We start from the raw sequence: 14,195 nt of genomic DNA, 5'->3' as shown, positions 1-14,195 counted from the left end.
ACCAGTGTGCAATAATACAGGAATACAGTATTTTCATAGTTCTAATCTTGTCTTCATGTGGGCATGCTGACACACTGGACATCCTTTATACTTGGACTATAGAGCCCAAGTCAAGCAGAAGTCTGCCTGAGAAACAGAAGGCAGCAATTTACATGCAAGTATGAAGCTTAACCAGTTCCACTAAATTCAAAATACTGTATCCATTGTGAGGAAGTGGAAGACTAGACAGGCTATAGCTTTCTTAGATCCTTATGGCCCCTAGTGCACACACAGAAACACACACAAATAAAGCAAGACATGGTAAACTACTAAGTCCTGAAGGACTGGGGACAACAGGAGAGAAGGCAGAGTGAGGCAAAGACTCAGGTGAAACTTACTGGCTGAGTTGTCTTCCCCTTCATCAGCAATTTGCTCTGTGTCACTGTCATCAAACTTGATGTCTTTGAACCATGATGGCTCAGAGTGGCCCTCTACGGAGTTCACAGAGTCACTGTCTGGAGATGGGGTTTCTGAGAACTCTGTGCTCTAGAAGACAAGGAAGGAAAAAAAGTTATTAAAATGCACCTCTGCTGAAATATTAAGCAGCCTTCCACAAATGCAGGTCAGGCATTTTAAAAATCAGAGAGAGGATAGTCTAAGTGAGCTGAGCCACATTAGTCATAGAGTAAACCCCTTTAGTAAGAAGTAGGAGCATTTAGGGACAAAAAACAAGTACTTCTTTACAATTCCCAGATACCTGGTCTCTGCCCACACTGTGCTTCTAAACAAATTATGACTAAGTGGCACTAAAGGACAAGTTTATTATACTGCACATTTTCTATCATCACATCCAGTTAATCAGCTTTGAAAGCTTGCTATGTACAGCCAAGGAGGGTAACAGCCTCATCCTTTGCCCAGAAACCAACACACACAGCTCTTGGTGGAGCCTTATTCTAAGTTACTGGAGGAATTCTTTAACCAATGTAGCCCCAAGAGTTTCAATCCAAGATGAGCTCTAGCTGGGCCTACTGTGTCAAAGCAAAGACCAGCCAGGTTGCCAGAGAACCTGGAGAGTACCTAAGTTATTTCCATCAGCCTTACTGATGCCTCCAAGTACCTCAAAATAAAGTTATCATTATCATGCCTTTGGCTGCATCGAGTGCAACAATCAGTTGAGTCAACAACACCATTTCTCCAGATGCTTGTCCAGAAGAATTGAGATCAGACAGTGCTTCCAGCTGATGAAAGCAAGAATTGATTTTAAACATATAAACACCTTACAAATAGGGATGCATAAAGACTAGCTAGTTAAGGGCAAGCTTTTAACAGGACACTGAGACAGCTGACTAGCTATCAGATGAACCGCAGAGCAATCTCAAGGGAAGCCATATGACTGAAATATGGATGTGGGCTGTGTCCATATGACTGAAATGCATGAGGAAGACAAATGCTATCGGCTGCAAGCTTTCTGTCTGAAGCCTATGGGACAGCTAAGCTGTTCTTCCTTGTGAGAAGCTGAAGAACATGAAAGGCTCTTAACTGAATGCTTTCAGTTAATTTCAGAGATATCTTGCTCAAGCTAAAAAACCCAATACAATCTCTCAGGCCAGTGACTGCTCTTACTCCTCAGCAAGTCTGATTCCAGTGAAGTGCAATAGGACAGAATCTCTGGTCACTAGTTCCTGCCTCCCCTCAAGTAAACTAGTCCTGTTTGGGAGTCATGAAAAAGACCCCATACCAAACTTGGACCATGTGGCTAAGGTACTGAATTCCTTATTACTGCATCACTGGAGATCAGAAGAAAGTTACCAATACAATAGATCTAAAATATCCATTTGGAATTTTTTTTAAGGAATTTTGAAACAGAAAATCACCATTGTGTCTCTGTTACCAGTAAGTGCATGCAGATTCTAAATTCTGCACATAACATAGCTGCCACAAGCACAGACTGTGCCATCTTGAGCCCTCTGTGGAAGACGTCCACCATGAGAGGCCTTGCTCTGAAGACCCTTTTCTTCACTCTAGGCAGCACCACATGTAACAAGTCACTCTCCACAGAGGACAGCCCCAAAGTTTTCTGGGCAAATGAAACCCCCCCAGGCTTCAAACCACTAAGGAAAAAGGCCTGGGTCCCTATTTTCTGTACAGGAGACCTGATTTAGAAAACATACTGCAGCTGTTGAGAACAGGATTAGAAAAGATTCTAGTCAACAACCAAAACCAAGAAGAACCGTATCTTTCAGCTTTCCCACTCCTTTTACCTGCAACGGTCTGTAGAGAGCATATTCATCTCTGAAGAGCTGATCATGATGACTGACACATTCCAGCCAACGTCCATCAACCAAGGCTTGTCCTATTGCAATGGCCTGGACCCTGGAAGTGTAAGAATAGAGATGGTTTTCTATGTTTTGCTCTAAACACATATCATTTATGATACAAGCACACTACAAAAGGGAAGAGTCATTTGCTATGCACTATTTGACCTGTCAGTATTCCATTCTCATGCTTATACAGACACTATTTACAATAGTGGGGCAAGGCAGCACAGTGTACTAATTCATGCATGGAGCTAAATAAAGAGACTGCCATTACTCTGAACTCAGCTGAGGTGTCCAACATATGATTAAGACATGTTGTTTGTGCTCATCCAATATTGTTAACTTGAGTTATGTATATTGATCATAAGCATGATCAGTAGGAGGGAGGGAGGACTGTTGCTCTAAACTTAAGAACTATCTCAGTTTTATCCCATTTCTACGTAATTAAATACACAAGATTGTTTATATTCACCTACATGGTTAAGAGCCTGCCAGCTCCACTGAAAATTTAGCTATCAAACATTATTAGTGATCTCTGATCTCAGAGGCAAACTTGCTCTTTGGAGTACCGGTGAACACTTTTGGACAGTTTTTGTAACACACACACTGGTCTCCAAGTGAGTGATACTTGTCCCAGGAGCTACGCCCCATACTGGTTTCCAAACCAGACAGCCTCCTGTGGTTTTTTTGGGCACATTAAGTTAGAATGCAACCTGCTCTGGTAGGCAGTAAAGGGGGATTTGAATTTTTTCTCTCATCTCCCTGCAAAGAGGCCTGTATCTGCAGCCTAAGGTACCCTTTATCAGCTCAAACTCACAACCTCCTTTCACAGAGACGGAGGACATCAGGGTTACCTCGTGGTTATGTGTCCATTTCTCATGAGCCAGTTGACCAGCTCTTTTCCCACAATACAGTTGGGATGTGTCCGCAGCCAGTAGCGATGGTCTTGAAATTCCATACCACTGTTATGATGGCAGATTTTCTTCCACAGATCTTTCAGCTGGACCGAGTCCTGGACAGGGAGATGTGCAAGTTAATTACCAGTCTAATCTCAGCGCTGGTTCCAAGGGCATCAACCCAGGCCTTCAGATCACCTTCTATATCTAAAGCCCTCCATAAATAGGCACAGAATCTAAGCCATTCTGCAAACAGATATAAAATCAGCTCCTTATTACCTTCCATTTATATCCAGTTGAGAACAATTAAAAAAACAAAGTGGTACCCTTAGAGAAAAGGGGGCTTTGATGAGGCAACATTTTATGCTGCCTGCAAAACACTTATGCTCTCACTACTGCCCTCTTGCACCCCATTCTTAAATTCAGGGTGTGTATGCATTCACAGAGGACATCATCCTTAGCAAGAAGGTTTTTCTATATTATCTGTGCTCAACCCAGGCATTATGAACATATTAGTCCAATATCAAGACCAGATATAAAGCAAGTACTTAACACAGCAATGTGTTAAGGATACTATCTCTTATTGAGAATCTGGTTTTTTATTGTCCATTATGAAGCTTTTTTAGGCAGTATTAGCTTTGGGCACTAAGAAAAAAAAGTGTGTATTCCTCCCAACTCAATTAACCATTTTTGAATCTGTGTATCTCTTTCCTTCTCTACTTGGAACCTTCAGTCTATAACTAGAACTTATTTTGGAGCCTGTTAAACATGTGTGCCAACTCTTCTGGCTGTGCTCCATCCAAACTGAGCTGTTCTCTCTGCATCTAGCTGCTTTTGCCTTACCATATGTGCCCTCACTTAGCACAGCACAAGCCATTATTACGGGTAGAAACTGGAATCTGGGATTATTTTGACCAAGCAGCACACCACCCCAAAGTGTGGACAAGAGATGCTGCAGCTCACTTTCCCAAATACCTCATTTGTTCTATTTTTGTGTAACAGAACTTTAATTAAATTATAACTGGTTTCAGCTTTCCAGTTAACTGTCAGACCCATGTTATTGCACTTTCCAAAGGGTGTCCTGAGGCCCAGGAGTTATGCTCCACTTTTATTACTGGACTGGTTTTGTGCTTTCAGTTCCAGCAGCAGCTGTTCTGGGTATTACCCTAGAGCCAGTGCCAGCAGCACCCCTTCCACACCTGGTACAGAGTCAAATGGGTCAGTACCAGAACATTGATAGGATCACACAATTTGATGCAACTGGAGTCTCCACAGTTCAGATGTCGTGAACTGGTGAATACAGTAAACTGAAGAAATTGGCAGAATAAAGCAAATCCTTCCAACTCAAGGATTTTGACCTCTAGTTCACTGGAGCATGTGCTTATCTTAGCGTACGTACAATCTCCTCTACCTTTATTTCACGAGCAAAGTTCATTAGTCTTCTGAATGGACTAGGTCAAGCTTTAAATTAACCCCTGACATAGGGTCAACTCCACACAGTAAGGGTAATAAACAAACAGTAGGAATGTATAGAAAATTCTTCATTAATTGACACTGTCTTCTGCACTTACATGAACAAAATAGTACCAGTCCTCCTTCCCCTCAAGAAAGAAAATGGACAAAAGATTAAACAATGTGAAGCCAAAGAGCACCAGGACTTGAATGTCTTGCTTCAAGTTGCATTCACAGAGGTTTGAATTTCCTTTTTTCTGTCCTGCATGAAGCAGGGTGGTATAAAGACATGCCTTAAACATGTTTCTCCCTCAGGTGTTATCCATTTACAGAGCAACTCAGAAAGGAGTTCTGCAACTAAACACCAGTTAGTGTTTCTACACCCTCAGGCACACTTGAATGCATACTGCTCACAGCAGGCAGAACCTGGTAACACAGAATGAGCCTGATTTTAAAGTAGCAATGGGGTGCAATCTTGAATCTTTTAATGTGTGAAAAACACTGCCTTCCCTTCTCTGCAACTTCTTTGCCTTATTTATTGGAAACACTTCCCTTTCCTGGTCTCAAAGAAAATTAACAGTTTTTTACTGTTTAGAAATATATACAGTAGCTGCAACATACAAGATTGCCTCCGCGGGCTAAGGGATAATAGGACTACACAGAACTGCCGCACACTGACTTTTCTTTTAAAAGGAAATCATTACATCATTACAATCTTCTACAAAATCTTTCACTTATTCTGCAAACAAATAGAGGGACCAAGTTATGTTTTGGCCCAATAAGCTATAAGGGCTTTAATTTATTCATCATGCTGGAACTGTTTCAAAGCAGCCATTTAAAGCTCCTGATTATGTGGCCTATGAAAGAGAAAATTTCAACTTAAAAAAATACAAAAATAGGTCAATGCATTACAGCTGAAACCACAACAGGTTTAACTCAAAGAGCCACCATACACCAACTCCGCACTTAGCAAGCCTAAAACTGTAAACCTTTGTATGCAAAAACCCCATGAAACTATGACTTATTTCAGGAAGACAGTCATGTCCAAAGCAGCATCAATATTCTCCATCTCTGCTCCCCATGGAGGAGAGGTCCAGGTACGAGTGCTTACAGAAAAGCCTTAAAAGGCAGCAAAATACTCCTGCTGCATGACACAAGGAAGACAAACTTCACTGTCTTCACAGTGCAAGGCAAAGGGAAGAGTGAAAGGTACCAGAAGGATTTTGCGCTCATCCTCGCTGGTCTCTGCCTTCATATGAGTGCGTGTGGCCTGGGGGCTGACTGATGTCTCATAGGCAGGCACCATGGGTGACCCTGACCGATCCAGAGACAGGTTAGTGATGCTGGCTGACCTGCAGGGGAACAGAGAACAATTGAAGTGTAAGTATTCATCATGTGGTGCTTCACCAGAGCAAGCCTTTACCTTATAGCATAATAAAAACCAGCTCAAACCTGGGACACTGTTTACTCTTCTCAGTACAGACTGCTGAAGGCTTTCTCCCTTGTCAAAGCAGAAGAAAGGCTCCCTAGGAAGCAAGTGTATTGCTTTGGAACTGCTAAGCTAAGCATAAACTTCTGTAAAGATCTTGTGTGAAGCAGTTTGAACTAAGTTTAGGCACACCAATTCATACATGTCTGTATTTAAATAGACTGGGGATGGGATGCTGGATAATTAGAAGCTCCAGCAGTTTGGAGACAAGACAAATGTCAGCAAGGATGGCAAACACCCAGATCCCCATAACAGAGCACTGAGATTTCCTCCTCTCATTGTCCCATGGAAAATTCCTTGCCCTCAGCTCTCAAATACATGGCTGAAAGCTTGCAGAGTCTGAAGTTTGAGCACTTGTTCCCCAGAGTTGTTAAACCATTTTCTGAAGCTGGAGGTCACTGTAGCTGGCAATCCTCCTTGCACAGCGATACAGAGCATCCCCTTATCTCAGCCCAGCTGTTAGGAAATCTTGGCTGTGCCCTCCAGCACATACACACCGTTTTGCAATTATCATTGCAAAGTTTCAAATGCAAATACAAGTTCCACATATCTGCTCCATTAACCCACAACTAGACCTGAGACTCTGAATAACCAGAGTGCAACTTCTCATCACATAGCAGCAACTGCAGTAATGTATCAGTGCTAAAGCACTCTAAGGAGTGAGGATGGAAAACATTTCTGCATATATCAACAGGGAAACTCAAAATGCCAGTGCTGAACTGACTGAAGAAGTTTGCACCAATCTCATGAAAACAGTTGCCAGCCTCTAGCCATTGGAATGAAACTTTGATAACTTCAGAGAACTTGCTAACTGGCTAACAGACATATTATAATTATTCCCAAAAACTGTCCATGGATGATGTGGCTCAGCCCAGGCATGAAAAAGCAATGCCACCCTATTTCAGTTTTTATACTGCAGTTAACAGAAAGCATCCTAATGCGCAAGGTGAGGCTGACATGGAAGTCACTCCTCCCAGTTGTTTTGCAACAGCTACTTTAATTGTGCTGCATACCTGTAAACAGCAGGGATTATTTTACTTGGGTGTAATCAAGTTAGAACAGTGAGATTTCACATCTCTGTCTTTATTATCAACAATTATATCTGGGCCTTTATGATACATATCTTTTTAAAAAATAGAGGGAGATTTTGCAATGAAAATGCTTGTCCTTTAAAAGGATCTGCAAGGGAGCAGTTTGAACCCAGCTTGCAACATTGGATTGTACTGCTGGGGTTCTCCCCCCTCATAAAAACCAAGACTGAGAACACATTTCCCACCCGAAGGGGAAAACAAATAGCAATATGTAACTTCTTTTACCTGCATCTAAATGCACTCAACCTGCATCTTTTCTGCTTCATCCCCTCTAGAAAGAGGAATATTCAAGCTTCTCTCAAAGAAAAGGCTACAGGTGCTTTGAGAAGATCTAAAGGCTAACATCACTTAACCCAAAGACAACAGCTTGTTTTCCAAGGGTTCAGAATTTTTAACAGAGATATATTATACCTCATCATTACATGTATCCAAACAAACAAGTACTTTTGGTGAGACCATGAACAGCCAGAGAGTTAAAATTTAACTTGAATAAGCAATCTGGGCCTGCCAGATCAAGATTAGAACTATCCTACTACTGCATGTTTGAGCAAACAGCAAAAGCCTTTTAAAATAGAGGTATATTCAAACAGGAAGCACGAGACCATCCTCAAGGTTTCAGACTTTTATTGACGTCACAGCAGTTATTTAGCATTGAACTTTTAATTCTGGACTCCTTGCCATGTTTGCCCAGGATTGATTTTTGGTACTCATTTATTCACCAGTACATTACTCCTCAAGGTGAAATCTTTGGGTCTCAGATGTACAGTCAGTGTGCATCTCCTCCTAACCATCCCCACCACCCAGAAAATAAAGGCTCCAAGCAGTCCATTCTCCAAAAGGCTCACCCAGCATCTTTCTCAGCTGAGCTCCCTTGTCTTCACTGGTCCTTCCAGATCCCTCCAAACTGCTAAACATTCTGTCTTCCTCTAACACCAATGCAACAAAATCTCTGAGTGTCCCCTGATTACAGTTTTGAAATCTGGATTATTTTTGCTCTGTTCCTCACCTCCCTGCCTTACCTTCATTTCCTTAATTTAACCATAAGGGAAGCAATAATCACCATAATAGAAACACTGTGAAATGGGAGCTACTTGTACTTCTAAAACCAGCCTATTTAGTGGGATTAAGCTCAAGTACTCACAAATTATACTAAAGTTCTCATGAACACTTTCAAGTTCATCCCAGCACTCTTTCATAAAGATCTATGAAGAGATTTTAGCCTGAGGAAGCCTGGTAATTTAAACAAGATTATCCTTAATGAAGAGCAAAGGAAGCAAATGGGGACACACAAAAACAAATAAACAAAAACTACACCTCTGTTCCCTGAATCTTTTTGTCTCCCATCACCAAGTACATGTTACTCCCTTTTCTTCAGGTTCCTCAGAACTGTACTTTTCTTAGCCACTTCTTCCCCCTCCTGTCCTCTTCACTACCACTTCTGCTTGACCAAGTCAGCAGTAAACTACAGGCCCTCAAAAGTACTACATTTGTTAACAGGAATACATATACAAATGGTTCTTCCTTACCACTCTATGGGCAGTGAGATGTCCTATTTTAGACATGAAACAGCACTTTCAGTAAAAACAAGCCTGGAAACACAGGCCTTACAGCAACAAGTGTGCTAGGGGTGCATCCAGAACAGAAAATATTCAGAAATTATTAGTTTACCTGTTTCTAGCTGGTGACTTCCCTGCATCCTCCTGGACAGACCCAAGGCGTGCAGACAACGTGGTAGTTGCAGAGTCTGGGTGAATCAAACTGCAGGGAAAGGAGCATGATAGAGATGTTTGAGATAATTGTGACATCCAGTGTGTCAGAACAGCTGTAATTAAAGTACAGTTAATTGTCACATTACCTCTCCCTCACACCCATGATTGTTAAATCAACAAGGGAACAGGGAGAGCTTTCCCCGTCTGTAGGCCAAAGGTATCTGGAAGACAGTGCTCCTGTCTTCTTCCAAACTAAACTCTTGAACAATAAAGACTATTCCTACTTCTCATATTATCCTACTTTCCCTATTTCCCTTTCTTACACATCTTCCTTTCCTACAGGCTGCTGTTAGATGCTTTGGCAGTAGACACATTGTCCTCATCTCCCCAGCATACCATCTCTGCAATCCAAGCAATGCTATCCATAGCTACTGCTAGACAGCTTTTGCCAAGATAGCCTGACAACTTTCTATAATTGTTTAACCTGAAACTGATCACCTTTGCCCTCCTTCTGTTTCCACCCCAGGAGGAAGGACAGCAGATATTCGAACACCATCAACAGAAATTCCTGTGAGCAAAACTGTATCAGATCTAAGGCACTACAGTCCAACTGATACAGCCACCCTGCTGTGCTCTCTACCACAATAAATGCTCCTAGCAGGATAAATGCTGTAAGCAATGCAGCTTCACTGAGTAGCTGTACTTACCCAGAGTACGCCTCTCCTTAAAGGACATGGCCCTTCAAATGAGTTAAAGCAGGAACTCTGTGCTCCAGCTGTTTGAAGAGCAGAGCGACATCTGACAAGTACATGCAGCATCAGTGTCCCTAAAGGCTTTACTTGCTGCTTTGCAGCATCTTATCTCAGATACATTATTTTGGAAAGAGACAACTCCCAAGTTTTTTTTTAAAACCAACTACTTCTCACACAGAAGCCACTATTAGAACACAACCTCCGCTTCATTATGAATTGTGAGTTGCCAGTTCCCATTGTGGCACCATTTCAGTTCAGTATCTTGAGTTTAAATCTCTTAAATTCAATCAGGAACTTACCAAACAGTATTTAAGAAAAGCACTGTAACCCACTGCAAAGTGCAACAAGCACTGACGAAAATGTTAATCCTGCTAAAGCAACAATAAACCACCTAATCCCAAATCTCTTCCTCTCACATATAAGAGAGACCCACACTTATTCAGTGTCTCCCAAAAAGACTGTATTCTATTATAGAGTTATGAACCTTTCAACAATAGGAATTATTTTGAGTGCTACAAGCTGCACCAAATAAAGATATAAATTCTTTCTTTACATGTTCATGTCTACAGACTGCTGAATTGTTGTTATAAAGGTACTAATAACACTTCGAAACAATTCCTTCAGTATTTTGTACATTTGAAAAGAACATTCTGAGAACACCTACTTATTCCCCAATTCAAAATTTGGTAGTATTTATCCCATGCTTTGTTAAATTACTACCACTTTAAATGACCATAACATTAAACCAGAAGTACTTTCTTTTATTTAGGCCTAAAGCTGATAATTTAACTGCTTCCAGATAGGAGCAACATACTCTGAAAAGCAACAAGCAAAGCAAGAGTCAGGGCATTTTCTGAAGACAGAAAATGATTTGATGTTTTTTTTTTAAATACTATCAGGAGAGATCTGCTATAGGACACATGTCACTAGCACTACCACTCAGTTAAACAAAGGTTCTGACTCAAGACCACCTCAATAGTTTCACATCTGCCTGATCTTCTGTTTTAGGGAAATGAGCACAAATACCACACCTGATTATTTCTTCTTTCCAACAACATTAAATTAAATCAAGGTATTCCAAAAATAACTTGCATAGCACTTGAGAAGTAGTGTTCTTTTATTCATGGTCCAAAATTAAAGATCCCCTCCTTTAAGAGCAACAGGAATAAATACACTTTGGAAGGATATTAGAAAACCTTGAAAACTGTCCTTTCAATCCCACCTCATCTGAAACAGGTGGTTACTTCCATCACTTCTCTTTTACTTACACCGAGAAGCATTTCTTACATTCTCTTGCCCAATTCAGAACCTGACAGATAAAGCACCAGTGTTACATTGATTGCCTCTCAATACATGGGTGGTTAGAATTTGATTTTGGTTCTGTCTTTTTAAACTCGGAAGACAAAAGCCTGCTCTGTCACTGGTACAGAATCACTGACTCAGTACATTAAAGGAAGAACTGCAAATAATTTGAAACTTCACAAGAAATGTTTCCGCATTTCAGCTTGAAGAGAAGAATACTACAAGCAAACACAGGATTAGGTTCTTTTTACAGGAGTTGGAATCTAGGTTTCCTAGGTGGAAACCACCAGCTTTTGTCTAGGTAGCTGTAAGCCTGAAAACAGTTGAGATTCTGGAGCTCAGCTTGAAGCCATTGACTTTACCTTTGCCAGGTCAGATCCTCCTCCAGGAAGATGTTGCGGCTGGCTTTGCGGCTCCCAACCGGTGTGCGTGGCTCGCCAGGATCCAGCACAGACACAGAACAAGCAGAATCTGACAGGGCATTTAAGTCCTCTCCAATGGAGTTACTGTCTGTGGAGTGTGCATAGCTTAAGGCTATTTTACGGCAGTAAGTGCAGGCTCGGAGATCCCCTACAGAAAAGGGAACCAGAGACTGTAAGCAACAGGAACAAATAATACTCTGTTCCTACTGGATCAGAGGTGTATAGTGGTGGAAACAGAAGGATTTTCTGTTTCAAAACCTCTTTGCAAGTCTAATTCTCATACTCTCTGAAAGGGCAAAACCCTGGATAATTACACACTTGGGGAATTTTTCCAAGGCAAATGATGCCTAACATAAGATCAGTGAAAGAGGAGAGAAGAGAGAGAAAACAGGAAAAGAGAGGGAGAGAGGGAGAACACACATGTCCACTGAAATGACAGAACAATAGCCAGTCAGATATGACACACCAGCTGATGTCTAGAATTTGGTAATTGGCATTTGAAAGACTCCCCTCACCCTCAATTAAAACATGTGGCTCATACTTTAAAACTACTATTAGTAAAAGCAGCTTTTACTTGAGGATACTTTTTTTGTACTGCACACCCTTGTTTAATAGTAGCCATATCTGCTTCAGTAAAAATCAGCAGGCATGGCATAATCCACCATCTTTCATAGAGAAACTGGTAGAATTAGGTCTTATGGTTCTTTTTCCTTATTTTTAAGCCCACTATAGAGCTGTACAGCATTTTCTAGAAGATGCCAGTAACCTAAACCGAGGTGAGCACACAGACTGTTCTGTTTCTCAGTGAATAAACCCTACCTGTGTAGCCCATGAATTTTCCAGGGATTTCCTGATTGCAGCATCGACTACAAAAGATCTGCCCACAAAGTCGACAGTGGTGCCTCCTCCGGAAGGTGGTGAATTTCTCACTACAGTCATAACATTCTTTGCACTGGCTGTCAGGCATCCAGTACTGCTTCAAGTCACTGTCCTACAAGGGAAGACAGCAGATAAAAGCTTCTTCTTCTGTAAATATGAAAGCATGTTTAGTTTCATGACTCCTTGTAGACTGTGCTCATGGAAAAGAAAATTTCATATATTCACATATCTGTGCACATGTTTACACATTCTTGCATAAAAGCACACAAAGGATTTTTCATGTGGTTTTACAGGAAGGCAGAAGGATGAAAGTTCTTAACTAAAAGACCAAATCCAGTAGGACTTTGTTTCCTTTATCCAAGACGTAAGCAAAGCAGAATAAAAGAATCATACAATGCAGATAAGTCAAAAAGAAACAAATATATGAAATAGTGACTACTCTACCCTCTCATTTGCCCCCAGCACATGAAAGGTCCTCAACTAGCACAGTTTAAAAATTAAAAGGAAAAAAATCCATCAAATACTAGTTGAAGCTGTTACCTAGGAGTAAATTAAGTTATCAGAAATTATTACTGCATGAAGATCATTTCAACAGCTAATATTGGGATATGTTTTGAAAGAACTATAGATAAATGTAAAAAGTTTTATTATTTGATTGAATTCTTCAACACTTCAGTAAAGAGTTATAGAAGCCTGTCCCAGATTAACCTTGTTTCAAAACTCCAGGTTAACTGCTATGTGAAGAAAACTGAAATTTACATTCGGTAGATAACAACATATATCAATTTACAGCATCGGTATAGCCACAGGAAAAACAACATCTTAAAAACAGAGAGTTAAAACTTCCATTTGGTGTTGAAGCTACAGCGCAAGACAAACTCTCAATTGTGATTCTGAGCACACCAGCTGCAACTGCCATGGATGGAGACAACTACTAATAGTCACATGACAGCCTTGGCTGTGCAACTCTCTTTGCTAGAGTTCAGTTCTGGCAAAATGCCTTTTCAGAGGGACTGAATACTCCAGGTTTTTCTTAGGAAGATAAACTACTGCAAGTATTTTCTCAAAACAATCAGAGAGGAGAATAATCACACAAAATAAAGGCGATCTATGCTCTCTCTTCACATAATCAAAAAAAAAAAACAAAAAAAAACTTGGTTTTTATTTTAAATTGGGATTTATTTTTGGAAATTCACAAAGTAAAGTTTACCATAGCTGCTAGATCAATTTTGAGACCAAAGCACTTATGATCAACATGTTAACATTTTCATGCTGTTCTCAGCAAAGAAAACCCACACAGAAAGAGGTTGAAAACTGCTCAAGACAGTCTAGTGTTTTAGAGAATCTAGAACTTTTTAGGATAAACACTCAGCTTCAAGCAGGGAAAACTGCAGTGAAGAGCTTTGCCAAGGAACTGCTGCAAAGCTTCAGGGGGTGCCACACAACAGCTTTTGTTGCAACTCTGCATGACTAGCCAGGGCTCTGGATCTATCACAAACACCAGTGCTGTGCCCTGCTTGTATGTGACTATGTGTCCAGAAACCCAGCCACTGCTGGTGACATCTCCCAGCTCTCTGCCTTCCTTGCAGGCTGTTCTTGTCATGAGGGAGGGTTCAGAACAGAAGTCTGGCCCGCCTCAGCAGAAGAGGCTCATTAGAACAGCACCTTCCAGAACATGACAAAAGTTTTCTACAGAAGTAAAGAGGTCTCCTGTAGAGATAGGCCAAGTCCACAGCAGGAACAAACTGAAGTGCCTGAAGTCACTCAAGCAAAACATGGCTGCAGTCAAGGGCAGTGATACCTTTTGTACAGAAGTCAGCATGCTGACAACTAACAGTTTCCAGAAGACCTGGTCATATTTACTGCTGTACCCTCTCTGTTTCAGCACTTCTCCACAGCTTCTCTA

General features: G+C 41.1%; 1 protein-coding gene across 19 annotated transcripts in view; it reads right to left on the bottom strand.

The window, feature by feature from the left end:
- PIKFYVE (phosphoinositide kinase, FYVE-type zinc finger containing) overlaps positions 1-14,195 on the bottom strand; it is a 63,887-nt gene that overhangs the window by 38,205 nt on the left and 11,487 nt on the right. For all 19 annotated transcript variants that reach the window (XM_086897568.1, XM_086897576.1, XM_086897575.1 and 16 more), the window contains 7 exons: positions 12,230-12,401; positions 11,351-11,558; positions 8,894-8,983; positions 5,859-5,997; positions 3,152-3,309; positions 2,241-2,352; positions 378-525 (listed from right to left, as the gene is read on the bottom strand). In XM_086897568.1, coding sequence (XP_086753694.1) covers positions 378-525; positions 2,241-2,352; positions 3,152-3,309; positions 5,859-5,997; positions 8,894-8,983; positions 11,351-11,558; positions 12,230-12,401 — 1,027 coding nt within the window. The remainder of the gene's footprint in view (positions 1-377; positions 526-2,240; positions 2,353-3,151; positions 3,310-5,858; positions 5,998-8,893; positions 8,984-11,350; positions 11,559-12,229; positions 12,402-14,195) is intronic.

This window comes from Cyanistes caeruleus, chromosome 7 (assembly GCF_971803275.1).
Source record: "Cyanistes caeruleus chromosome 7, bCyaCae1.hap1.1, whole genome shotgun sequence".
In the NCBI taxonomy this organism is placed as follows: domain Eukaryota; kingdom Metazoa; phylum Chordata; class Aves; order Passeriformes; family Paridae; genus Cyanistes; species Cyanistes caeruleus.
Note: the sequence above shows the minus strand (reverse complement) of the source record. Positions and strands in the feature narration are given on the sequence as shown.